We start from the raw sequence: 27,018 nt of genomic DNA, 5'->3' as shown, positions 1-27,018 counted from the left end.
TACAATATTAAACCATCAAACTTTGTTAGCCAGAGGTTGGTCACGAAACCACAGTTTTTGACCCTACTAGGATGGTAACAGTAAACAACTACAGTCCATACTAGCAGTATATCATTACCATAATGGGACTGATCCATGTAGATACTTATTACATACAAACAACCTATAGTTTTCTACATGAGATTATAACTAACTGACAATGGAATGAATTTGTACTGGTACCTGCCATGTGTTTTAGGATTCTTCAGTAGATAAACAACCCTGAAGGAATGATGTAGTAATCACCAAGGTGGAGCTGAGGTGATTGTTACATCATTCCTGAGGGGTGTCTATCCACTGAAGAATCCTAACAATGCATGTCTTAGTAATTTAGACAATGGCCTGTGTTTATAGCTGAAAGAAAGCAATTTGTTTGTCATGTTTGTGGCTATAGGTGTTCATCCAGTAAGAAACTAAATAAAAGCCCTGCATACTTTTCAATTATCAAAGCATTCTACACATGCCATTGTCTAATAACTCCTGTTACAAGTAGGTAAATAGTAAGAATAGAGCTATACCAATACTACACCTATATTGGTACCAATATCACAAAGTCTAGACCGACAATATTTTGTAAACAACAGCTGCTAAAGGTGGCTGTGTAATTGTTTACAAGCAGTTAAAATTTCAGTTACAGCTCAGTAGTATCGGCAATAAATATCACACATCAAATTGGCCATAAAATGTGGTATCATTACAATTGAATTGAATTTGGTTTTAAACTCCTATATTCGGCATAGCTGTTCTTCCATATAGGAGGAGTATACACAGTACATACATACATAGCTACATATACATAATATACATACACAGCACTTACAACTGTAGGCCTATAGCAAAGAACAGTTGCTACTTAATGTGTGTATTTTCACACAATAGTGACTAATGCTCTTTAATAATATTAATGTATTTATTACATATTTATATAATGACAACAGTAATATTAGTAGCTTACCATTAAAACACCAGAATCTGCAAAGGTGTCTAATGTTTCATCATTGCAAAGACTAGCTTTCTATTGGAGTTCATTATTAAAGGATGCACCACACCAGCAAAGAGCTAAATACTTAACTGGAAATTGAAACTGTGTGAAACTCGCTTTGGGTGTTTATGCCACAGAACATTACAGTGGTTGCATCTGATCTCACAGCAATCACTGCAGTACACCAATTCACTTTCTCTGCTACAGCTAATGCATTCTTTATCCAGGTCTACAAAGTTTATAATATAAATTAGCTTTAGACAACTGTGTAATCACCTTGTATATCGTTTTTTTTTCGACTCCAGCTTCACACACAGCGTGAAGCATTGCGCCAAAAATGACGCATGCGCACAATTATTTGTTCTATTTAAAGATCGCCTCAGTTGCTAAACTCTTTTTATTGCAATAGAACGAAAGTGCTATCTGGAGGAAGCAGTTAAAGAAAGGCTACTACGAATAATTATTCACTGATGTATGGCGGCGCCCGACCCTCGACAGCACATTTGTGGTGAGCAGTGAAAGCATGATGAAACGGTAGAATACGGATACTTACAGGTACAGTTATGTAATATTAGGTAGGCATCACGTGATTAGTAAGGATAGTCACATGAATTCTATGTTTTTAATTGCTTGGCGTAAAATCTTCCCTTTATAGTGCACTTCCCTGTAAAGTTACCTCCACAATGCATTTTATGCCAGTGACAGTGGCGTAAAAGCTTGTCATTAAGTACTTAATGACAAGCTTGGCGTAAAATCTTTTCTTTAGGGTTAAAGAAATAATTGGCATAAAATCTTGTCTTTAGGCATAAAGACAATATTTGTCGTTATATGCCAATGTATGTATGACCATCTATATGCTGAAATTCGGCCAAAATGATGCGATTTTTGCAAACAAATACCAGAATGGTTGATAAATCAGTGAGACAGTCTCCAACAGCAAGGATACGAAGCTTATAAACACAGGGGCGTAGCCAGGATTTTTTGAAGGGGGGTTCCAGCACCAGCATTGAGTTACTAGAAGCTGGGGGCGCAGCCCCCAGCCGCTGAGAGACTTTCAATATTTTAATAAATCAAAACTCAGCAAATTACTATATTTTATGCAAACAATACATTAATCATGATGCATTAAGTGCCCCAGGGATGAAGGTAGTACTAGATAAAGTAACCTAGTGGAAACAGACAGCATAACACATAGAGACACATATAGTAATCTGTAAGTGATGGTTATATCGGAGCCATGAATCCACTGATACAAATGACAATCAAAACAATATAGCTAACTATATAAATATGCATAGCGTGAATTAATTTTGCATAACAAAAGCGATAAATTACTGGAGCTCTATATCTTTAAACACTGCACACCAAAGCTATAGCAGTATAAGGTCATGCTAAGTTTTGCATTTAATGTTGGAATGTCTGAAAAACTTCATATGGACATGGATATTTACATGCATGTTCTATTAGAGTATACCTGACTGCTCTATTAGAGTATATACCTGACTGCTCTATTAGAGTATATCGATCTTTTTAACAAGTTTTGAAGAGAGCTCATGTTACCTCTGTAAATCCTTCCCTGAGAGATGAATGTAAGTTTTATCAACTCACTCATTTTGTCCTGCCACACTAAATGGTATGTTAAGATCCTGCTTGCAGAAGTCTAAATTTTACAGGGGGGGTTCCTGAACCCCAGGGAATCCCCCCTCCCTACGCCCCTGAAACACCTAACAATACGGTTATCTCGCCCAGTAAACATATAGAGCAATTTAAAGCATGAAATAGGCACTCACGTAATCGAAATTCAAATCGCGGAAATACCCATGAAATCGCTTTCATTTCTGAATAGGAACCATGGAGGGTGCTCCTTTTGTAAATATTTGTGTTAATTGTTAACTCCTGGACCAGCACAGGTGTGTTTTATGCTGTGATGGCATCATAGGGAGAGTCTTATGCACTTGTCAATTTCATGCTCCACCCCCCACCCCCTATACAGGGTATTTGACAAATCGTGGTGTCAAATTCCCCATTACTGGGACAAAATCGGCTGTCAAATCCCCACTATGTCCCCACCCCCATAGTAGGGGATTTGACAACACCTCAAGGATGACTAAGCATATATTTCATGCATGCGACTAGTAATAAACCTGCCCTGTAGCTAGTAAAATTATAGCAAGTGCGATTTTATTGTTTAGAAATGCAACTACCTAAAATCGGTCAGTGAATCGGGCAACTGTCAATTGCCCCAGGGGTGAGGACAGGAAGCAATGTCAAATCCCCTCCTGGGGTGTGGGGACGTCTGGGGGTGGGGGCATGAAATTGACAAGTGCAATAGACTGCTGGACTAATTGAGATGCTGAACCTAATGCTCACAAACTGATTGTCACTTGATTCCAAGTGATTTAAATGTCATTGGAATAGATTATGGTTATATTTTCCTAGATTTGAATATCAATCACGTGAGTTCCTATTTCATGCATTGGACTGCTCTATGTGTATACTGGGCGAGATTGCCATATTGTAATAGGTGCTTATAAGCTTCGTATCCTTGCTGTTGGAGACTGTCTCACTGATTTATCAACCATTCTGGTATTTATTTGCAAAAATCGCGTCATTTTGGCCGAATTTCAGCATATAGATGGCTCAGCCAGATACAACTTAGCCAGATGGCTAACAAGCTTCAATTGTAACCATACTCCGCATGCCTGAGGTACTTTACCTAGTACTGGTCATTGCTGACCCACGGCGCAGTTGCTTCTCTGCTTGTTCTGTGCTCCAAAGGAAGAAACATTTTGTTTGTTGCTAAAAAGCTGCGTAGATCGTGCTGTCACCAGAAACTGACCATTAAAATCAAACCACTAATACTTTGAGTTGATGATAGACTATTAGAACAATGTTGAGAGTGAATATCGTGGCATACGAAGAACCCTATGATAGGGTCCGCAACGTGAAAAATTGATATCCTCCTATAGGATGTTCACGTTGAGCTGAATCCTGAAAAACAGCTAAAAACTAAAAGTGGATTTTTTCTCACCAGAGTTAACATTTCAGCCAACCAGATTATTATTAGTAACAGCAAAGGTGCCAACAACAGACACATATGGTTTGGCTCCATTACAAGACGGGAAAGGGCTGTAATGGACACTGTGCTTATATGGCTTCCCCATAGGAAATGTATTGTGAAAATTTTGATTGGCCGTAAATATTATGTCAAACATTTGAACAAAAAGATTTTGAAATATTTTTAGTGGGTCAAGCAGTACTACAAATGGGCCAAATTTCGAGATTGTGTGTAATTGCATCCATGAGTTATTAAATGTTTTTGAGGATTCAGCTCAACGTGAACGTACTATAACTATTGTCATGCGTTAGACTAAGTGTAACTTGAATAACACCAGCATGGCAGCCAAGTTTGTCACTTTCTTCTGATAGAAAACGATACAAATGTCTTAAAATCACGTGATTTTTCATTGCAGCGGTTTGTACGGTTCTTCGTATGCCATGATATTCACTCTCAACATTGTTCAAGTAGTCTATCATCAACTCAAAGTATTGGTGGTTTGATTTTATTGGTCATTTTCTGGTGGCAGCACGATCTTCTCAGTTTTTTGGCGACAGACAAAATGTTTCTTCCTCTGGAGCACAGGACAAGCAGAGCAGCAGCTGTGCCGTGGGTCAGCAATGACCAGTACTAGGTAAAGTACCTGCATGCGGAGTATGGTTATAATTGAAGCTTGTTAGCCATCTGGCTGAGCCATCTATATGCTGAAATTCGGCCAAAACGATGCGATTTTTGCTAACAAATACCAGAGTGGTTGATACATCGGCGAGACAGTCTCCAACAGCAAGGATACGAAGCTTATAAACACCTAACAATACGGCTATCTCGCCCAGTAAATGCATAGAGCAATCCAATGCATGAAATAGGCACTCATGTGATCGATATTCAAATCTCGGAAAATACAGCCATAATCTATTCCAATGACCTTAAATTCACTTGGAATCAAGTGACAATCAGTTTTTGTACATTAGGTTCAGCATCTCGATTAGCCCAGCAGTCTAAGACTCTCCCTATGATGCCATCGCAGCATAAAACACACCTGCACTGGCCCAGACCACGCCTGAGTGAACAATTAACACAAATATTTACAAAAGGAGCACACTGCATGGTTCCTATTCAGATTTCATGTGTATTTCCGCGATTTGAATTTCTTTCACGTGAGTGCCTATTTCATGCATTGGATTGCTCTATGCGTTTACTGGGTGAGATAGCCGTATTGTTAGGTGTTTATAAGCTTCGTATCCTTGCTGTTGGAGACTGTCTCACTGATTTATCAACCATTCTGGTATTTGTTTGCAAAAATCGCATCATTTTGGCCGATTTTCAGCGTATAGATGGCTCAGCCAGATGGCTAACAAGCTTCAATTATAACCATACTCTGCATGCAGGTACTTTACCTAGTACTGGTCATTGCTGACCCACGGCGCAGTTGCTGCTCTGCTTGTCCTGTGCTCCAGAGGAAGAAACATTTTGTCTGTCGCCAAAAAGCTGCACAAATCGTGCTGCCACCAGAAACTGACCAATAAAATCAAACCACCAATACTTTGAGTTGATGATAGACTACTTGAACAACGTTGAGAGTGAATATCGTGGCATACGAACAACCGTACGAACTGCTGCAACGAAAAACTGTCACGTGATTTTAAGACATTTGTATCATTTTCTACCAGAAGAAAGTGACAAACTTGGCTGCCACGCTGGTGTTATTCAAGTTACACTTAGCCTAACACATGACAATAGTTACGCACCTATCAATGTTAAGCCCCACCCCCCTCCCCCAGTACGTGGAGGGTGGGGATATAGTGGGGATTTGATCAAGTGGAAAGTCAAATTCCCCTACCTGGGGGTGAATTATCTGGTCAAATCCCCACATAGTCCCATCCTATGAGGTGGGGATAGGAAGGTGATTTGACAACCAACGTGTTGTAAAAACAGAAGCCACAGTGACAAAGGTACACAAGGTGCTGCGGTTTTATCACGTGTTCTCTCGCGCTTCACTTATAAAACTACTGTAAAGGATCTATGCTACTATAGAGCGCTTGTTCAAATTCCCCACCCCTGGGAGCAAAATTTAAGTTCAAATCCCCTCCTAACGCCCCACATAGCCCGTACTGGGTGGGGTGGGGCTTGACATTGATAGGTGCATTAGGTAGTTGATTGGAGGATATCGATTTTTCGCATTGCGGACCTTACCTACGAACCCCTACAATGAAAAATCACGTTATTATAAGACATTTGTATCGTTTTCTACCAGAAGAAAGTGACAAACTTGGCTGCCACGCTGGTGTTATTCAAGTTACACTTAGCCTAGCACATGACAATCTAACCCAAAACAGCCAAGCTGTAAAAAAAAGAGTGCGGCCCCCAAAAAGGCCAGGGTGATAAAAGATGTGAAATCTAAGGTGGCGGCCAAGAAATGGCTGTGATAGTAGGTTAATGGCAAAAATTTTAATTATGATAATTCAGGTGAATTTACGTTGCCTCCTCCACTAGGATTCGGCACCAAATTCACCTGAGTTGTCGTAATTAAAATTTTTGCCTTTAACCTACCACCACAGCCAGTTTTTGGCCGCCACCTTAGATTTCACATCTTTTTTTGCCCTGGCCTTTTTGGGAGTCGCACTCTTTTTTTTTTGCAGCTTGGCTGTTTTGGTTTAGATATCACTTCTTTTTGTATTGCAAGCCACAAAGCCGGCCATTGATTGGCTTTGGTGCTTCCTTTTAACTTGTTCTTTTTTCTTTACTGCAGGAATTGTGGAAGAAAAGAAGTAATTCTTTGTATAGCTTTTTGTCTGATTTAATATTTGTATATTTAACACTGAATATGGTGACTTTTTACATAACTGAACTGTAGCTGAAATTCTCATTGTTTGTAGCTGAACACTTTTCAGGGTGACTTGTTTCAAGCTGCACTCTCTACATGGTAATTTGTTTCTAGAGCATACTTCTACAGGGTGATTTGTTTCTAGCTGATCTCTCTACAGAGTGACCTGTTTCTAGCTAATCTCTTTACAGGGTGATTTGTTTGTAGCTGAACTCTCTACAATTTGATTTCTTTGTCGCTGAGCTGTCTACAAGGTGACTTCTTCTAACTGATCTCCCTACAGGGTGAATTGTTCAGAGCTGAACTCTCTACAGGGCGATTTGTTTGCAGCTGAACTCTCTACATGGTGGTTTCTTTGTAGCTGAACTCTCTACAAGGTAACTTATACTACCTGATCTCTCTGCAGGGTGACTTATTTCCAGCTGATCTGTGATTTGTTTGTAGCTGAACTCTGTACAGGCTGATTTGTTTGCAGCTGAACTCTCTACATGGCGGTTTCTTTGTAGCTGAATTCTCTGCATGGTGACTTCTTCTAGATGATCTCTCTACAGGGTGACTTGTTTCTAGCTGATCTCTCTACAAGGTGATTTGTTTGTAGCTGAACTCTATACAATTTGATTTGTTTGCAGTTGAACTCTCTACATGGTGGTTTCTTTGTAGCCGAACTCTCTACAAGATAACCTCTTCTAGCTGATCTCTCTACAAGGTGACTTGTTTGTAGCTGAACTCTCTACAGGGTGCTTTGTTTGTAGCTGAACTCTACAGGGTGATTTGCTTGCAGCTGAACTCCCTACATGATAGTTTCTTTGTAGTTGAACTCTCTACAAGATAATTTCTTCTAGCTGATCTCTCTACAGGGTGAATTGTTTGTAGCCGAACGCTCTACACAGTGATCTGTTCGTAGATGAACTCTATACAGGATAATTTGTTTGTAGCTGAACTCTCTACAAGGTGATCCTTCTAGCTGAACTCTCTACAGGGTGATCTGTTTGTAGCTGAACTTCCTACAGGGTAATTTGTTTGCAACTGAACTCTCTACATGATGGTTTCTTTGTAACTGAACTCTCTACATGTAGGTAACTTCTTCTAGCTATAAAGTATGACTTGTTTCTAGCTGATCTCTGGATGACATGTTTCTAGCTGAACTCTCTATAGGGTTATCTGTTTGTAACTGAACTCTCTACAGGGTGATTTGTTTGTAGCTGAACTTTCTACAAAATGATTTGTCTCTAGCTGATCTCTCTATAGGGTAACTTTTTCGTAGCTGAACTCTCTACAGAGTGACTTACTTGTAGCTGAACATTGTATAAAGTAACTTGTTTGTAGCTGATCTCAATAGGTTAGCTAACGAACTCTCTACTGGGTAGTTTCTTTGTAGCTGAACTCTCTACTCAGTGACTTGTTTGTAGCTGAAGTCTCTACAGAGTGACTTGTTGTAGCTGAACTCCCTACAAAATAACTTGCAGTGTATATAATTTTACAATGGAGTAAATTAAAAACGTATAGCTGAATGCTCTATTAGGTGACTGTTCTATTAGACTATCTCGATCTCGCATTTGCTACACGTAGTTGGCTTTCAAATCATAACTCAGTGGTTTGTAATCCAATTCTTCTGTACTACTGCAAGGACTTTCTACGATAATTATTCCAGCTGCACACCGATTTATAGCTCATTGCTCTAAGCGGTTTGCCTGGTAGGCGTTAGTTTTTTATTCATAAAAATCGATCTCGTAATTGTGACACAGGTTGGGTTTTGTGTCTTATCTCGATGGCCTTTAGCTCGATTCTTTTCAAACCACAAAAAGGCACTCCTACAATTGTTACTCCATCTACATAGCAATTTTCAGCTCATTCCTTCAAGCGGTTTACCCTGTGGGCGTAACAGACCTTTGACCTTATTTTACGCGAATAATCGGTTATAATTCCGTGAATGTTCATCGGATTTCTACCAAACTTGGTACTGAGATTTGCCTTAATCAGCCCTTTAAGTGTACCAAATTTCAGCCCGATTGGAGCACACATTCATGTTTTATTGCGGATTTTCCAAAGTGTGCGAAAAGAAGAAGTATAGAAGAAGAAAAAAAAACGAAGAAAAAAAACCCAAACTTTGGCCACTTGTATCTCGGAAATGGCTGGAGCGATTTTCTTCAAATTTGGAATGTAGATCCCCCTACCTAGCCAGCAATTCTGCAGCAAATTTGGTTTCAATCGGATAAGAGATCACAGAGCTATAAAGGTGTGAAAATCACGTTTTCTTTCTTCCTGTTAATATACTCACGGTGTGGCGCGCCGGCTTCTTGGGCCGCACGACACACTACCGTGTGTTTTGATAGTTAGGTAGTTGATTGGAGGATATCAATTTTTTGCATTGCGGACCCTAACTTGGGGGACAGCTATAATGCAAAAATGGAGCCGGAAGGGGCCATGGAGCTATGCACGCATGAAAAAGCTGTTTTCTTTCTTCCTGTAAATATACTCATGGTGTGGTCGCCAGCTTTCTTGGCCACATGACACACCATCGTGTGTCTTGATATGATTGTGTCATAGACAATTAAAGGATGCATGGCCATGCATGGGCTGAAAGGAAAATCTAATTGGTAACTTAGGCCACATTTTAGCTTATAGCTACACTTTGAAACTTGCAAACTCAGTGTCTCACCTATACAGCATTAGTCATTGTCAAGTTACAGAAGGTGCCAGTCAATTATGTTTGTTGAAATATGAATCTTTAAACAATCCTGTAGAAACTTGTTAAAAGAATTTTAGATCACTCTGGCATGTTTATATATAGGGTTGAAAGGAGAGTTCAATTCACAGTTGTTGGTCATGATCCCTACTATATAGCATCTACCACACTATGGGTTTGATTTCTCATGACCACTTCAATTCATTTGAGTTTTTTTGCCTACCCAACAACTACAATGCATGTGTCACAGATGTAACTACTTTTGGTCTCCCATTCCTTCTTTACTGTTGCCAGTGTGTTGATTTGCAAATAGGGGACCAATGACTTCTTGTGCTAGCTATATAGCTAAAATGAAATGGAAACTCAAGTAAAACTTAATAGTAGCAGATTACTTTGCAATATAAAAGTTACCGAAATAGTACCAATACTTCAGCTGACATGTCCACAAATTTTCTTGCTACTAACAGTGACTCATATAAACAGCGATCTACTTTTGGAGATACAACACTGAAATCGATAAACTAAATACGGTACTGCCCAAACGCAATGCCGCACTCACTCGCACACGCAACTTTGCTCGAGATTTTAAAAATCGCTAATTAAGGGGCGTGGCAACTATTTTGCTCATGATTTTTGTGAACGAAACAGCTGCCACGTTGTCTCACGAGTGAAGCAGTTGCCACGCCCCTCAATTAGCAATTTTTAAAATCTCGAGCAAAGTTGCGTTGCGAGCGAGTGCGACGTTGCGCTTGGGTAACCAACTATTGCAAATGTTAGATGAGTCCTTAGTGTAGACTCTAAATAGAAACATAACTGCAATGAAATCTGTCCATAGTCAAGCCCAAAATTTCCTTCAGTCTGACTCAAAATGCTTCCAATCTAATCCAAAACAGCCAAGCTGTAAAAATAGAGTGCGGCCCTTAAAAAGGCTATGGTGAAGAAAGATGTGAAATCCAAGGTGGCGGCCAAGAAATGGCTGTGATGGTAGGTTAATGGTAAAAATTTTAATAACGACAATTCAGATGAATTTGGTACCGCTTGGTCTTGGCACAAAATTCACCTGAATTGTCGTTATTAAAATTTTTACCATTAACCTACCATCACATCCATTTCTTGGCCGCCACCTTGGATTTCACATCTTTTTTCACCATAGCCTTTTTAAGGGCCGCACTCTTTTTTTACAGCTTGGCTGTTTTGGATTAGATTTCACTTCTTTTTGTGTTTGTATACCCAAAAGCTGGCCTATGGCCGGCTTTGGGACTTTTTTACCCTATCTTTTTTCTTTACCACAGGAAGAAGAAAAGATGAAGCAGATGTACTTTAAATATTTCTGATTTTATCAGTAAATGTACAAATTATATATATAATACATATAATTTTATTACAGAACTCTCCATGGTGGTTTCTTTGTAACTGAACACTCTACAAGGTGACATCTTCTAGCTGCTCTCTCTACAGGGTGAATTGTTTGTAGCTGAACTCTCTACAAGGTAACTTCTTCTAGCTGATCTCTCTACAGGGTGATTTGTTTGTAGCTGAATTCTGTACAGGTGATTTGTTTGCAGCTGAGCTCTTTACAGAATGGTTTCTTTGTAGCTGAACTCTCTACAAGGTAACTTCTTCTAGCTGAACTCTCTACAAGGTGACTTCTTCTAGCAGATCTTTCTACAGGGTGGTTTGTTTGTAGCTGAACTATCTACAAGGTAACATCTTCTAGGAGCTCTCTCTACAGGGTGAATTGTTTGTAGCTGAACTCTCTATAGGGTTATCTGTTTGTAATAGAACTCTCTACAGGATGGTTTCTTTGTAGCTGCTCTCTCTATGGGGTGACTTGTTTCTAGCTGATCTCTCTACAGGGTGAACTTGTTTCTGGCTGAACTATCTACAGATGATTTGTTTGCAGCTGAACTCTCTACAAGGTGATTTCTTCTAGCTGATCTCTCTACAGGGTGATCTGTTCGTAGCTGAACTTTCTACAGGGTGATATGTTTGCAGCTGAACTCTCTACATGGTGGTTCCTTTGTAACTAAACTCTTTATAAGGTGATGTCTTGTAGCTGATCTCTATACTGGATGACTAATTTTTTCTAGCTGATCTCTCTATAGAGTTATAACTTTCTCTATAGAGTTATAACATGTTTGTATAGCTGAACTCTTTACAGAGTGGTTTTTTGATTGGTTGCTGAACTCTCCAGCTACACGGTGATTTGTTTGTACTACAGAGTGACTTGTTTGTAGCTGAAGTCTCTACAGAGTGACTTACTTGTAGCTGAACATTACATAAAGTAACTTGTTTGTAGCTGATCTAGATGAACTCTCTACTGGGTAGCTATTTTGTAGCTGAACCCTTTACGCAGTGACTTGTTTGTAGCTGAATTCTCTACAGAGTGACTTGTTGTCTCTACAAGGTGACTTGTTTATAGCTGAATTCTCTTCAGTGTGACTTATAATGTTCTGAATCTCTACAGCAACATATTTGTAGCTGAACTCTCTACAGGGTGACTTGCTTGTAGCTGAATTGTCTATAAGATTAACTGTTTGTAGCTGAATTCCCTACAGAATAACTTGCAATGTAATATAATTCTGTAATGGAGTAAGTTATATACGTAGCTGAATGCTCTATTAGGATGACTGTTCTATTAGAGTATCTCGATCTTGCATATGCTACACGTAGTTGACTTTGGAATCATAACTCAGTGGTTTGTAATCTGATTCTTCTGTACTACTGCAAGGAATTTCTATGATAATTATTCCAGCTACACACCGATTTTCAGCTCACTGCTATGGTGTGCCTTTTGTTTCAAAATGTTTATACATGCTGTGGATTCAAAAGACAAAAATTGGCTCGATTTTTATGCTGTGGCACAATAATTGACCCGATTTTTATCACGCAAAAATCAACTCGATTTTTATCACGCAAAAATCGACCCGATTTTTACCACTTAAAAATCAACTCAATTTTTATCACGTAAATATCGACCCGATTTTTATCACTCAAAAATCGACTCGATTTTTAGCATTCAAAAATTAGCTAGTTACAGGCACATGGTAATTATTAGTCTCGTGCCCAGCCGGGCTCGCGCTAATGCGCAAACACCGTCTGGTGACAATGCTCGAGTTTCTTGGGCCCGGAAGTGCGATCCAGCCAAAATATTGGTTGGCTGGCCAATCAGAATCGACGAGTTGCATAATTGCATGAATGTATTGGAAGTAGACGAAAAAGCAGACTATTTAAAGCCATTTTAGCAGAAGTTACTCACCTAAGTTGTTCAAGATGTTTGTTGTCAAGTTGTTTTTTCCGATCTCACCTTATGAATCGTGACTCGATGTTTCACCAGAAATGAAACGCTTTCTCTACTAATACAATGAATGAAGAGATCGCATCTAGTAAATGTCCCATTCTGAGTTTTACTTTATTCCTAGTCATTTTCGAATGGTTTTTCACTGTTTTAAAACGATTATGCAACTCCTCGATTCTGATCGGCCAGCCAATATTTTGGCTGGATTGCACTTCCGGGCCCAAGAAACTCGAGCATTGTCACCAGACGGTGTTTGCGCATTAGCGCGAGCCCGGCTGGGCACGAGACTAGGTAATTATAACTTCTAGGTGATATGCACCATCAGGCCTCATGACAGGAATATTCATGGTGAAGTTACTGGAGTACATGTTCCGAGATGAGTACCGATGTAGCGAATGAAATAGTACCTCAGTTGTTTAGGTTAGCTGTGCAGCAACTGGTTAATGACTGTGAGAGACATTTTAACTCGTCAAGCTTTCGCGTCTCGACTATGTCTGCCGATGCTCTACTGAATCAGTTTGAATCTACAATAAGTACCGTTGAAGAAGGGATTAATTTACTATCAGCAAGTGCATTATTCTCTGCAGAACTCGCCTTGTTGTCAACGTTTCGCAGGAGCTTGGCAAGGTGTCTGAGGACACTACAGTATGGTATAAATGATTGTACCGTTCCACCAATCTGTATTCCATCGTCCACAACTCAGCATTATTCCGGTTTTAGGGGAAGACCAACCATTTTGTTGAATCTAGAAACAGTGGAACTCTTAAGGAGTAGTGGTTATACATGGGATGAGATTGCAAGTTCGCTGCAGGTTAGCAGGACTACACTATGGAGACATTTAAATGAAGCCAACTATGAGATTAAAAGATTTACTGATATTTCTTATGATGAATTGGATAGTATTTTAAGGGAACTGCAGATAAATTACCCCAATTGTGGACAGCAATTACTACAGGGGTATCTGAGGCAAAGAGGTGTAATAGTGCAACGCAGAAGATTGAGAGAGAGTGTAGCCAGAACTGACCCAATACGCAGGCATGTTCGCTGGCATCAAGTTGTGACAAGACGAACATATTCTGTGCAGCACAGCAACAGTCTGTGGCACATCGATGGCCACCACAGTTTAATCCGATGGCGTATGGTGGTGCATGGAGGTATTGATGGTTACTCTCGCATGATAGTCTATTTGCAGTGTGCCACTAACAATCGTTCTCTCACAGTTCACAGACTGTTTAAGCAGGCTACAGAACAGTATGGAATCCCAAGCAGGGTTCGATCAGACAAGGGGGGTGAGAACATACTGGTCTGCCAGTACATGATTGCAGTAAGGGGCACAGATAGAGGAAGTCATATTGCATGCTCATCTGTGCACAACCAGCGCATAGAGCGTCTCTGGCGTGATGTGTATAGGTGTGTATGCTCTATTTATCACGAATTATTTTATTCAATGGAAGCAACTGGAATTCTTGACCCTGCATCTGAAATAGATTTGTTTGTATTACATTGCGTTTACCTGCCACGTATCAACAAAGCACTGACAGAGTTTTCTAGGGCATGGAATTTACACCCTGTGCGAACAGCTAGGAACTGGTCACCCCATCAAATTATGCTTAACAGCATGATTCGGGAAGAAAATATTTTAGATGCTGTGGATTCTTATTATGGGATAGATCCTGATGGACCTTTTGTTGAAGATGATACCAATGCAGTGACAATTCCAGAAACTGTTGCTCCCATATCTGATGATGATTTAGAAGACTTCCTATCCACGATTGATACCGATACCCCATTTGATGACTTGGCAGTTCAACACTATATGTATTGCAAACAATTAATTTTAAGTATGTGATACTTTAGATTTGATTTAAACAATAAGAATTTGCAGTTATGCAACAGTGTAATCATACATATATATTTACATGCCCATTAAAATGTTAGCGGCCTAAAATGTTAATAGCATGACAACTGGGTCATGGCATTGTAAAAGTTTGGTCTTGAATTAAAGCTTTGATGGCAGCTATAAATAAACTTCGGTCTTCAATATGCGTCGATAGTGAAATTTGTCTTCCATATGTGTTTGCTGAAATTGCATCGGCTCCTTCATCATCTTCAAAAGTCACAAACACTTGTCCTATTGGTGCAGGGCAACCGGTTACAAATTTTAGAAAGGCCTGTAAATCTGTGTGTAGATTAAAAGTAAATTAATGCTATAACACAACTCATAATATTACCATAACTATTTGCATCTTCAATGAATGCTATCACATACTTCCAGACCCTCTTACAGTTTTCATTCATTCCACTCTCATCTGGTCTGGGGTGGAGGATTTTAAGCACATCTGATGGTGTCACTTCACCAGAAAAAAATGAATACTTTTATAAATATATCTGGGAAGTGGCAGATTAAATCCCTCACTCCTAGAACCTGCAAACCATCACCAAATGAGTCGAGGAATGGCTTCCTCTTATGCAGTGCCTCATGTAACACAATAGTTTCTATTATGGCCGGTATATTTGATACCTGAAAGGAATACGCTAACATACACCATAAATCCTAATTTAGAAATACCTCCATAGCAAAATCACAGCCACTCTTATCCATCAAGTCAAACAACTCATGTCTATACTTAAATGAAGCAAATATCTCATTGGTGGTAACTGCTTGAAGCTGTAGAAGTACAGTCATTAATTTAAACTTACACAAGTACATCATAATTCACCTTTTCAACAATTGATTTTACTTTCATCCCAGCATCATCAACAGTTACACAAGTAACTGCCTGATCATAACATCCAGCTATATAATAATAGCAGTAGTCTGATAGGAAAGGAAACCCTTGACCATCTAGAAGAAGGCTGTGAGCAATCATTGTGCCTATTGTGTTTAGGACTCCCGATGACAATACTGAAGCCTTAAAGGCAGGCCGTAGTCTTATAGGTGATCCCTCAAACAGACAATCATCTAATTCTGTTTGAGCCAACTTAGCAAAGACATCTGCGAAAAAGTGTCAACGGACTCCACCAGCATCAATTGCTGGTTGACCATATATACAGACACGCATTCCAGCACGCTTGTCAAACTTTCCTTGCTTGTAAAAGGCTAATGCAGCTTCGGCCCAGTCCTCTACAGTGTCATCTCTCTGCAATCTGATACGTGCACTCTCATCCATTGACCTTTGCAAAGTAGCCACACTAAGAATCGATTCAACTGATGGCCCATCTATCATACATTCAACAACCTTTGATATTGATGAACCTGAAAGTTCATAGATGTATCTGAGCTGTTTACTTGTTAAATTAGGAAACATCTCGGCTAAATTTGTGACATCAGATTTACTGGCTAGTTCAATGACACCATCCCTCAAATTATCCAATGCACCATCACTACGGTCATCATCTATAACAATACAAGAGTCTGCTGTTGACGAAGAGCTAGCAGTATTATTGGAAGCATCATCAATGCATATAGTTGCAGCAGAACCATTCACAAAAAGAGATGATGAGCTAGCAGAGGGTATGACAGCAAGGCCCACTGTTGATCTGGGAGGGACAACAGCAGGTGCAACTGGTGCTCTGGGAGGCATGACAGCAGGTGTCAAATTGGGTGTTACCGGTACTCTGGGAGTGACAACAGCAGGTGCCACAGTGGGCCTCACTGGTGCTCTGGGAGGCACATCAGGTGTTACTGGAGGTGCTCTGGGAGACACGACAGCAGGTGTCACAGTAAGTGTGTCAGGCACTCTGGGAGGCATGGCAGATGTCACAGCGGGCATTACTGATGCTCTAGGAGTGACAACAGTAGGTATTACTTGCTGTCTGGAACACACATCATAAGTGGAAGAGGATACTCTTGCAGGAGTAGTGTTAGTTGATTCTAAATATGGAACAAGCTCATCATCATCACTACTGCTACTACTAGTGATATATGGAGATTTTGTCAAGCGGATATAAACAGCACCCGATCCAGCTAGTTCCTTAACTGCTCTGCCATTCCATTCGAAACCTTGTTTGCACCGTGGGACTGATGCTTGCTTCCCTGCCATGTTTATAAAATGAAAATCAGCAGGGCCAAACTCACTCAAATCTGGGATCACACAGCTATTTACAACTTGACAGATCTCATTTTGTACATCGCTCTCTTTAGCAGTTACTGAAATCTGTGGCAGCAATCCTCTTGTCACTATATCTTTGTCTGATCGTGTAAAGTTCTCAGGTGCGTTTGACCCCATGTATTTAAACACATACAGTTTCTTTTGAAAAGAGGCAGCACTTGAACGAGGCTTCTTTGTGTTACTGCCATACCTTCCAACAGCTAGCTGGTACTTTCCCTTTCTTTTAGGTCTTCTTGGAATTTCATTAGCAGAAAATCCATTAGCAGCAGGACTGTAGCTAACACTCTGCCTAGGCCCCATTATCCTTCTGACTTCATCAAAAATTTTATCACCTACAAAAAAAAAAAACAGAACAGCAATCAACACTGTAATACTATTATAACAGCATACTTCGCTCAGCTTCACGACTTCTCTTTCTCAACACTGCTCTGTCCCCCATAGTTTTCACCCCAAGCTCTTCTAGGTCTTTATCAGTCAGTAGAGGGATAGTAGAGACACGAATCTGTCAAAAAAGCAGATATTATACTTACATGCAGTATAAGGTTAAAAGACTAATAAATACACACGGACTCTTTAAAGCCTTCACATCTTCCCGTACTGGTTGTTTTAAAAATATTCACAGAGACAAACATAAGACACAAGCATAAAACGATAATAATTTCATGAAATCAGGTTCCCAGCTTTTACTTTCCTGTGCTAAGTTTGAAATCTATCCATTATCTATAAAATAAAAAAGAATGAAAATCCACAAAATTTACACAACATTCTATTTTTCCTGAGCTGTCTGCTTGGTATCAAAAAATAAATAGAAGCACTGATATTACGTATGTGTCAATCTCCTCAGAATTTATTAAACAAGGCTCAAATCAACATACGTACCTTCTCTCTTTTAAAATTTTCTGCAACTTCATCTGGCATATCTCGCAATACATCAGCCATCTAAAACAAGACACAAGCTGTCACACATATCTTCAGTACAGAATACATGTATTTGGCAGCATAGTTGTAATTTTACATTTGGCGTTTTTATTGGCAAAACCCTCCCATTTTAAGGCACTGTGATTAAACCTAATACCTAAAACAACATCTTTAAATGTGACTTCTTAGCTTATATTGTGCAGGTAGACTGCTAAGTCATTTTACTGACTGCCAATAGTGATGAATGAATGCCTCAAGCAGTTGCATAATTGCTGATGTCACTTGTCTTGTGAGGCTTGACCAGGACTTTGAACCATTCATCATGTGGCTTCAGAGTAGCATTAGCACCTAACAGTGTTGAGTGTCTATAAAGGGCAGGATCAGAGTTCCAAGAAAAGGAAGATAATAATCAATGAACAAGGGAATAGCTAAAACCTAGTGAAACAAGAAAGGTTGCCAATGCCTGCAGATACACTAGCAAACCATTAATTTTTGTGCATAACTGTGCCTAAATTCTACTATGGACTAAATGTTTACTAATATGCATAGGCAAACTCTTTTTAACAATCCCCCTGTTTCCATACTTTTCTTTGCTCCCTATTCCAACTTAAAATTCTTCAGTTTTTCTTCTACAACGTGATTATATGACTAATGAACCAGTGCATACCATATCAAAATAAAGAATGGCACCAGAATTTTGCATCAGAATGCATGCCCCAACTACCAATTACTTCATTTCTAACTATGTTACAAAGGGTTTCGTACAAGAAGAGCAAGAAAAACAACTCAACAGTTCCTGCTATAGAGAAGCCATCACTTGTGCTACTGTGAATTGACACCTTGAGTTGTCAACTAAAAGAATGGGACACAAAGTTCAAGTCCATGATGCATGCAATGTACACATGCAGTATGTCAAATGGTACCAGGTCGAAGCAACATTTAACCATGAAAAAATCAAGCCTGGTGTAGTTAAGCATTGTTGAGTTATGCTTGTATGAAGGCATCAGTCAATCAGTCAACAGAAATTATACTGAATAAAAAAAGCATTCTGAGTTATGTAAACAATTATATATTATAATATCTTAACTGCATTGCTATTTTGAGGATGTTTGAGTACCTAATATTTGAACTAATCAAGTTTATGTGTATTTTATAGAAGTATTTTAACACCGTATAGTGGATTTCTTTCAAGGAAACCTATTTTCATTTTTGAGGTTTCTGCAGATTGAAATTTTCACGGAGATGCTGCAACGCAAAAACACCAGTCTATGAATTTTATGTTTTTGACCACTGCTTTTTCTAGGTTGAAGAGACCTACAGATAACTTACTTGGTAAGGCGGCTTTTTATCCTCTTTTGCACTTTACCGACATTTATGCTGTAGAAATGAATCACATAACCAAATCACATGAGCATATAGACCTCGATCCACCTGAAAAGACAGGAGGTTAAGTCTGTGTTATACTAACTGTTATGTACGACGCTACGGGATTTGAATAAAAGTACTGTTCTAGTACAAACGTCACAGTTTAGTGCCGTTGCAGAGTAGTTGTATGACTACAACGTAGGCTAGAGTAAAACATTCACTAAGTAGACTTCGAGAAAAGTAACTTAGAATCAATAGATATCCTGTCATTCGACGTAGTACCACTGCTGAATGCAACACGTGTTCACTATAGCTTAGTCGTCAGCAATGATATTTTTGTGCATTAAAGTGCAGCAATTTTTCGTGCTTGATATTTTCGCTTTTCCATCTTACCGCGAAAATTACAACCCAGCGCGAAAAACCCACTATACTGTATTTGCCACACCTAGCAGACTGGTGGACAAAGATGGATTACAATTTATTTCAACTCCACTCGGAATATTTCTACAACATTAACATACTCAGTACGTGCAAGAACTTGCTAACCTCGTCGTCAGTTGTATTATTCTCATTTCCACTTCCACTGGCCACAGCCTCTTCTTCAGCAGGAATAGTGATGCTAGTAACCCTCTGTACGGTACGTTTGACGCCTCGTTAACAGGAAAGCAATCACACATTAAAGTCACACGATAACGACCAGACCACGCCGTTTTGAGTGCGCTTTATTTAATGCTCAGAGCATGCGCAACAGTTTGATTGCATCGCCGCGCGCCGAGTTCATGACAACTTTGTGAAGACCGAGTCGATTTTTGAGTGATAAAAATCAGGTAGATTTTTGCGTGATAAAAATCGGGTCAATTTTTGTGCCACAGCATAAAAATCGAGCCGATTTTTGTTTGCAAGAAGTATAAATCGAGTCGATTTTTGTCTTTTGGATCCACAGCATGTATAAACATTTTGAAACAAAAGGCACACCATACACTGCTCTAAGCGGTTTACCTGGTAGGCATGAAAACTAATAGTTTTTTTATTCATAAAAATCGATCGTGTAATTGTGACACAGGTTGGGTTTTGTGTCATATCTCGATGGCCTTTAACTAGATTCCTTTCAAACCACAAAAAGGCACTCCTACGATAGTTACTCCATCTACATAGCAATTTTCAGCTCATTCCTTCAAGCGGTTTACCCTGTGGGCGTGACAGACCTTCGACCTTATTCTATGCAAATAATTGGTCATAACTCCGTGAATGTTCATCGGATTCCTACTAAACGTGGTACTGAGATTCGCCTTAATGAGCCCTTTAAGTGTACCAAATTTCAGCCCGATTGGAGCACGCATTCGCGTTTTATGGCGGATTTTGCAAAGTGTGCGAAAAGAAGTAGAAGAAAAAAAAGCGAAAAAAACCCCCCAAACTTTGGCCGCTGGTATCTCGGAAATGGCTGGAGCGAGTTTCTTCAAATTTGGAATGTGGACTCCCCTACCTAGCCGGCAATTCTGCAGCAACTTTGGTTTCAATCGGATAAGGAATCACGGAGCTACAAAGATGTGAAAATCGCGTTTACTTTCTTCCTGTAAATATACTCACGGTGTGGCGCGCCGGTTTCTTGGGCCGCACGACACACTACTGTGTGTTTTGATAAGTTGTAACAAAATCAATTTTTAATGTAATTTGTATACTGCATGGCCTGACGTCCTATATGCAGGCTTGATATTTTCACTATTAGATGTCGGTTCAGCTTGACAGGGGCTTTTTGGCATAATACGATGTTATAGAAAGTCACTAATAATGAATTATGTTATGAAAGAGAAGTGTAGGAATTTTAAAGGCTAGTACAATGAAAAGTGTTAGGAATTATCCCCTGCAGTGCAGATCTACTTTAGCCATGGGGCAAGAAGTGCTAATTAAATTTGCACTTCAGGTGACGATCCCTTTTATTTAAACACTTTGTATTGTATTGATCCCTACTATAACTTTACAATTCTTAACACTTCGATCTTGAAGGATTTTTTTTTGTAAAATATTCACGATTACATGGTAGTAGTCCAAATATGCAGCAAGTGTGACATGCAGCAAGTGTTTGCAGAATTTAATTTTAAAATGTTTTATTCTGTTACTACCTGACCTGTGCCTTCAGCCAAGCAGAATTCAGTGATGGTTAATGCTGCAGTCTGGATTTCTTCACTGCTCAACATTATTTGGGTATAAGACGTGCCCCTATGACTATTGCAACAACTACAATTAATGCATCATGGACTTACCTTTCATTCTGTTTTGCATGTCTCTCATTTCTTCCTCTCCACTTGCATGAAGGTGTTGATTTGCAAGTAATGCACCCATGCATGGCTTGTTATCATGGATAATTATACACAATTTTTGTACCACACCTGTACATTTGTAGTGATTACAGAAGCACTTCTTGTGCTATTTTTTGTGCATGATGCTAATAGCCTTGTGCAGTGGTAGTACCGTAGCCAGTGAGGTCCAACCAAGGCATGGTTATTGCTAATTGAAACTTAGGCAGAACCATTACTTGATAGTAAATGATGGTCAGGACAGGCAGTGTTATGTACAACAAATTTTCTGATATATTTATCACCATTCTTCTCTTTGATATGGCATGCATGTTTTCACTAGTCATAATTATGCTACATAGTTAAAATGATTTTAAAGTATAAGGAATTTTGAATTTAAATGTCAGTGATGATCATAAAAATAAAAATAAATAAAACAGGGAGGCCATCTACCTACAGCTATATTAGTTTGTATTCAATCCCTATTTCAGTCATTGTACCTAAAGTATCAGTGACAATTGCACCTCTTTTACCATCTTTCTTCCTAGTAGCTATGTGGCCAAGTAGCTCTAAGTTGGATGTTAAGACCCTTTTTATGTTCCATTTTATAACACGTGTAGTTAATTCTTATGCATGTTTTGCTCCTGAATGGAAAAATCATTGTTGTAACCTATAAGCACTGTAAGGCGAAAGGGGTGTGTTTCAACCATTATTGAATTCCTTCCCTGCAACATTGCCTTAATGTGATTAGCAGTCTACCCTGTTAGTGGTTTTGTTACATGCTCAATTTATAAGATGTCATTAATATTTTATTGGTGGACAAGTCATGAATATAACTATATGGCAAGACAGCAAGACAAACTAGTTACAGATGTCCACAAGCTACTTGTAACAGCCACCATGAAAGCCAGTATAAGAGATCTGTTTTTAATAAGCATTATAGCATAATTAGTATTCCATGCCTACATACCCTGATGTCAATGTACTAGTGACACATCACATCATTGAACAAAAAGTATAGACTTAAAAGAATCTAGTTTGGCTAAACTCTGGTACCAGCAGCAACAAACCAACTATAGTTTGTGACGTTTTATGGTCTTGTGACAAAGGAATTTGACAATGGTTAGAACAGAAACTACAGAATTTTTTATTAAAGCTTTACAGCACAAGTGCTGTAGGTCTGTAGGACACCTGGTCCTACAGTGTGTTTGAAAAAGGTGGAGAAAGAAGAAAAAATCCGTGACTGGACCTGGGCAGCCTCGAACCTGCAGCCATCCGATTAATGCTCGAACGCTTACAGGAGTCTGCCAGGTGGTCAAGATGTTTTCTCATTGTCAATTTCATGTATATGTATCCAAGGAACTCTAGTGAGTGACTTATTATCTCAAAGTACCCCATGTGGAACCAAATGGATAATAGTTTATTTATTAAGGCTTTACAGTACAAGTGCTGAAGGCCTGGAATGTTTCATGCTTATGTAATGGAATTATGTTCTGTCCAAACTGAACCATGATAGGTCATCAGTAACACACACTTTCTATCATGTTTCTGATTTGACAAGTTTTTTACATGCATCCTACATCATTTTAAATGAATAATTTCTAAAAGCACTAGACTACAGTGGAACTTTGATCCAAATACCAATTAACCGAATACTCGATTATCTGAATGTAAAGTTGACTTCTCAATTAGAGTATTTTGTCAACAAGTGTATGCTGTATTGGAGTATTTGAGCAAAGCTGTATATCTATATATAAATGTATGCAAAATTTGATTTTTTTACATACTATTCAATTATATGAACACCCTTCCCCCAATTAGTTCGGTTCCACTGTACTTTTTATTATAGTTTACACATGTTACTTCTCTATCAAACAGTATGGTAGTACTGTTTAGTTGTGCTACAGTAACAAACGCAACTAAATATTATATGTCTAAAAATCTTCATAGAAATATCATATGCAACAAAAATCACCTTTATAGATCCATTCAACATCAAATACAGCATTAAAAACAAGAAAACACTTACAGGTGGCCAGATATAGAACTTGTCTGCCTACCACTTCCTCACTGCCTGACCACAGTTGCAAGGCTAGAGGTCTAACGGAGCAGTACACAACCACAATTTTATGCTGCAACAGCAAATTCATGGGTGGGATGAGCTATTCCATTCTTTTTATCTTAAAATAAATGGTCATCTTCTCCTTGATGCCAGGAAACCATACCAAGATGTTAATAATTTTCTGTATTGAACACCACAAAACTATTTGAGGTACTTAGCAAACTGTATGGGTAGCAGCTAAGCTGGCTTTATAAAATGATCGTAATAGACTATGTCCCATTAAACAATCAGAACACACCACCACATGCATATGACTGCTGTATTAGTGACTGGTTTATTAGAATATCTCAATCTTGTTGCTGATCTTCAGTGAGCTTCTGAAAAAGATATGTCCTAGATTATCAAACAGTACGGTATAGTACTGTTTAAGTAGGAATCCCCCTGAAATGATGCGTGCAGCCAAATTAAAACTGTACTCTAGTGGGACTAATTGTTATATAAAGTACAGCTCTTTATTTCCTCTTAAAGTAGCATAAGCCCTTAAAATATACTTTGTGACATCAATGTATACACTTGTAAAAAGGTGTTGATATCAGCTTTCCTTGCATGAAGAAGATGATGACTAGAATTGGAGATGAAAGTAAGACACAAACAGAACCCTTAAAGGTACATGTGCAAGAGTTTGCTATATAAAATGTAATGGAATGAGTTTTTTTTTTTTTTTTAAACTTTTGACTGTGTTCAGCAGACTGGCAAGCATTCAAGTTGACAGGCAGAATCTTAGCATTTAGTTATGGGGATACAGTATGCTGTATGGAAAATACATTACACATTGGCACTTTTGATCCTTCCCATGTAAAATAGTAAGTATACATATAATAGTTGTAGTAACTATTGATATATACACTATACTAAGCTTGTGCATGTGTATGGTGACACTAATTTAATTGCATAAGAAAACTAATTGTTTATATAAGAGCTGCATAAGGAATATTTAGTTTTCTAAAAATAGGATTTGTGAAAAACTAGGTACTGGAGAATTTGGAGCAGCTTCTCATGCCATGTGGAAGCCTACCTCACACAAGAAAGTGGAAGTTGCTGTGAAAACTTTGAATGGGAATGTTAGTGCTAAGGATAGAGTACGATTCCTCCAAGAGGCTGCCATAATGTGCCAGTTTGACCATGAGAATGTGGTCAAGCTTCATGGTGTAGTGACAGATGAACCTGTCACGATTGTACTGGAGTATGTGCCCAATGGAGACCTAGAAAAGTGTAGTAATGGAACTGAGACAAGTGTTAGTAAATGCATACATTAAACTTTAATCGGATACAATGTTTTAATGATGTAGGAGTGTGTCCACTGTTCTTGTAAAGATACCATTACTTCTGTTGAAGTTCTGCAAGGAGATTGCAGCAGGAATGGCTTACCTTAATGGTAAACATTTTATTCACAGAGACTTTGCAGCAAGAAATATTCTTGTGTCTCAAACCTTTTCATGCAAGGTAAGCTAGCTAAATTGTGTAGCTAAAAGAATTGTTTGCCTACATACAAAATCTCCACATTAAAGATTGCTGATTTTGGAATGTCTCGTAATTTACTTATTGAAAACTACTACATCACATCAGGAGGGAAGATACCAGTAAAATGGACTGCTCCTGAGGTAGTAGTTTTTATTGCTGTGCAAACAATAGCTCTTTCACTGGTTTTTCAATTCAGGCATTAAATTATAGGAAATATTCAGTCCAGAGTGATGTGTGGAGTTATGAATGTGTACTGTATGAAATATGGAGTTTGGGATGTCAACCATTTCATTGAGATGGAAGAAAGCGCAATTTATTCATAATTATCTCTGTAGACACTGCGGAAAGTTGATACTGGATACAGACTCCCACCATCTCCTGGTTGTCCCAGAGCTATATACCGAGTGATGATCAAGTGTTGGTATTTAATATTGTGTTAGGAGTAGAAATAGTTTTTTACAGCAAATATGTTTCTCTTTCTTTATGCAGTGTATTTAATTGTTTAGATACTACATAATGCTGTCTACTTTTTCATGCAGGAATCCTGAACCCAAAGCAAGGCCACAATCTGGGCAGATCATACAGCTGTTGACTGGTAATCTAGCTACTTGTTGGGCTGGTCTGATGAGGACAGAGAGATTGCTGGTGAAGACGCTGCGAAGTTAGGAGCTCCCTTGGAGGTTGCTAACAATCTTTATTATGACTTGCAGACAACATACAGGAACAATGTATAAGTACACCACAATTATTATTGTGTAAATACGTATATGCAGGCAGGCTTTAAAACTTAGTTATGTATATACTGTATGGATTCATATAAACTTTCATATTATGAGCACATAGAATTGATACTGAATTGCATAGGTACATATAGTTTGGTCTTTAGTATTCCTAACCCTTGATAGTAGTCAACAGCATGCTAAGTTGGAGACTTTGAGCTAAGGAGTTTTTCCACTAGTTAGTCCTTGTAAAATTGTCAAGTCAAGTTCAAAAAGTCTTTGACTGTTCAACACTGTTTACTACTCAACACAGCTCTGTAGTGCTTGTGGAATTGTTATTCTGTACATGTAGTAGTTACATGCTTACAGGGTATGGTGTTCTGTATATTTTCATTGTGATTTCATGAACCTTAACTGCACAAAAAACAGCCAAGCTGTGAAAAATGGTTCGGCTTTAAAAACTTAGGTGAAAAGCTGTGAAATCAAAGGTGGCAGCCAAGAAATGGCTGCAATAATGTTTATGGTAAATTTTAATAATGCAACCATTATTAATTAAAATTTATTAGCATTAACATCATTTCTTGGCCCCCACCTTTGATTTCACAATGGTTTCACCTAGGTTTTTTTAAGGCTGAACCATATTTTCGCAGCTCGGCCATTTTGTGTGGATTTCATTTTTGTACCTTGTAAGGCCCTAAAACCAGCTTATGGGTTTTACATTTCTTCTTATCTATGTAGACACAATGATGATAGTAGACAGACTTATAGATGTATTGTGTTTGGTAATATTATTGTAATATGTACTCTAAATAGAGTGCACATTTTTTGAGGACTCTAATAGAACACACATAGAATGTAGTAAAACAATCTAAAACTTCATTGGTAGATCGATCAAGAGTTTTTCATTTATAAAGCAGAAATTAAGTGAGGTAATCAGCCAAGATATAGTAGCAGTGAGGATAGGTATAACTCACCAGGTCATTGTCAGAACTAGTGAATACTTAGTTTGACCCTATCCAAACAGAAATTCAAGAAATCACCACTGCAAAAAACCAATCACACTTAGCAACTGTTGCTATGATCCCAAAGTGATGTTAATCATAGCAATGGTTTCCTAGCAACCATATTGTTGGGGGCATT

General features: G+C 38.7%; 1 protein-coding gene and 1 pseudogene across 1 annotated transcript; both read left to right on the top strand.

The window, feature by feature from the left end:
• Positions 1 to 1,519: 1,519 nt before the first annotated feature.
• On the top strand, positions 1,520 to 25,981 carry LOC136251944 (ephrin type-A receptor 8-like). The gene is made up of 7 exons (XM_066044325.1): positions 1,520 to 1,576; positions 24,387 to 24,501; positions 24,668 to 24,933; positions 24,988 to 25,141; positions 25,207 to 25,299; positions 25,495 to 25,580; positions 25,699 to 25,981. Exons 3-7 carry the CDS (start codon positions 24,917 to 24,919, stop codon positions 25,823 to 25,825), a joined length of 477 nt encoding a protein of 158 aa, XP_065900397.1. The 5' UTR covers positions 1,520 to 1,576; positions 24,387 to 24,501; positions 24,668 to 24,916; the 3' UTR covers positions 25,826 to 25,981.
• LOC136251949 (U4 spliceosomal RNA) lies at positions 21,731 to 21,879 on the top strand (annotated as a pseudogene).
• Positions 25,982 to 27,018: the final 1,037 nt, after the last annotated feature.

The sequence above is a fragment of the Dysidea avara genome, chromosome 3 (assembly GCF_963678975.1).
Source record: "Dysidea avara chromosome 3, odDysAvar1.4, whole genome shotgun sequence".
NCBI lineage: Eukaryota > Metazoa > Porifera > Demospongiae > Dictyoceratida > Dysideidae > Dysidea > Dysidea avara.
The sequence above is the reverse complement of the archived record's forward strand: the minus strand, read 5'-3'. Positions and strand labels throughout refer to the sequence as shown.

Excerpts from the sequence above, each read along its gene's own strand:
- LOC136251944 (XM_066044325.1), top strand. Across the intron at positions 25,142-25,206 it reads CTCAAACCTTTTCATGCAAG|ATTGCTGATTTTGGAATGTC; the intron begins GTAAGCTAGCTA and ends TCCACATTAAAG. Across the intron at positions 25,581-25,698 it reads CGAGTGATGATCAAGTGTTG|GAATCCTGAACCCAAAGCAA; the intron begins GTATTTAATATT and ends TTTTTCATGCAG.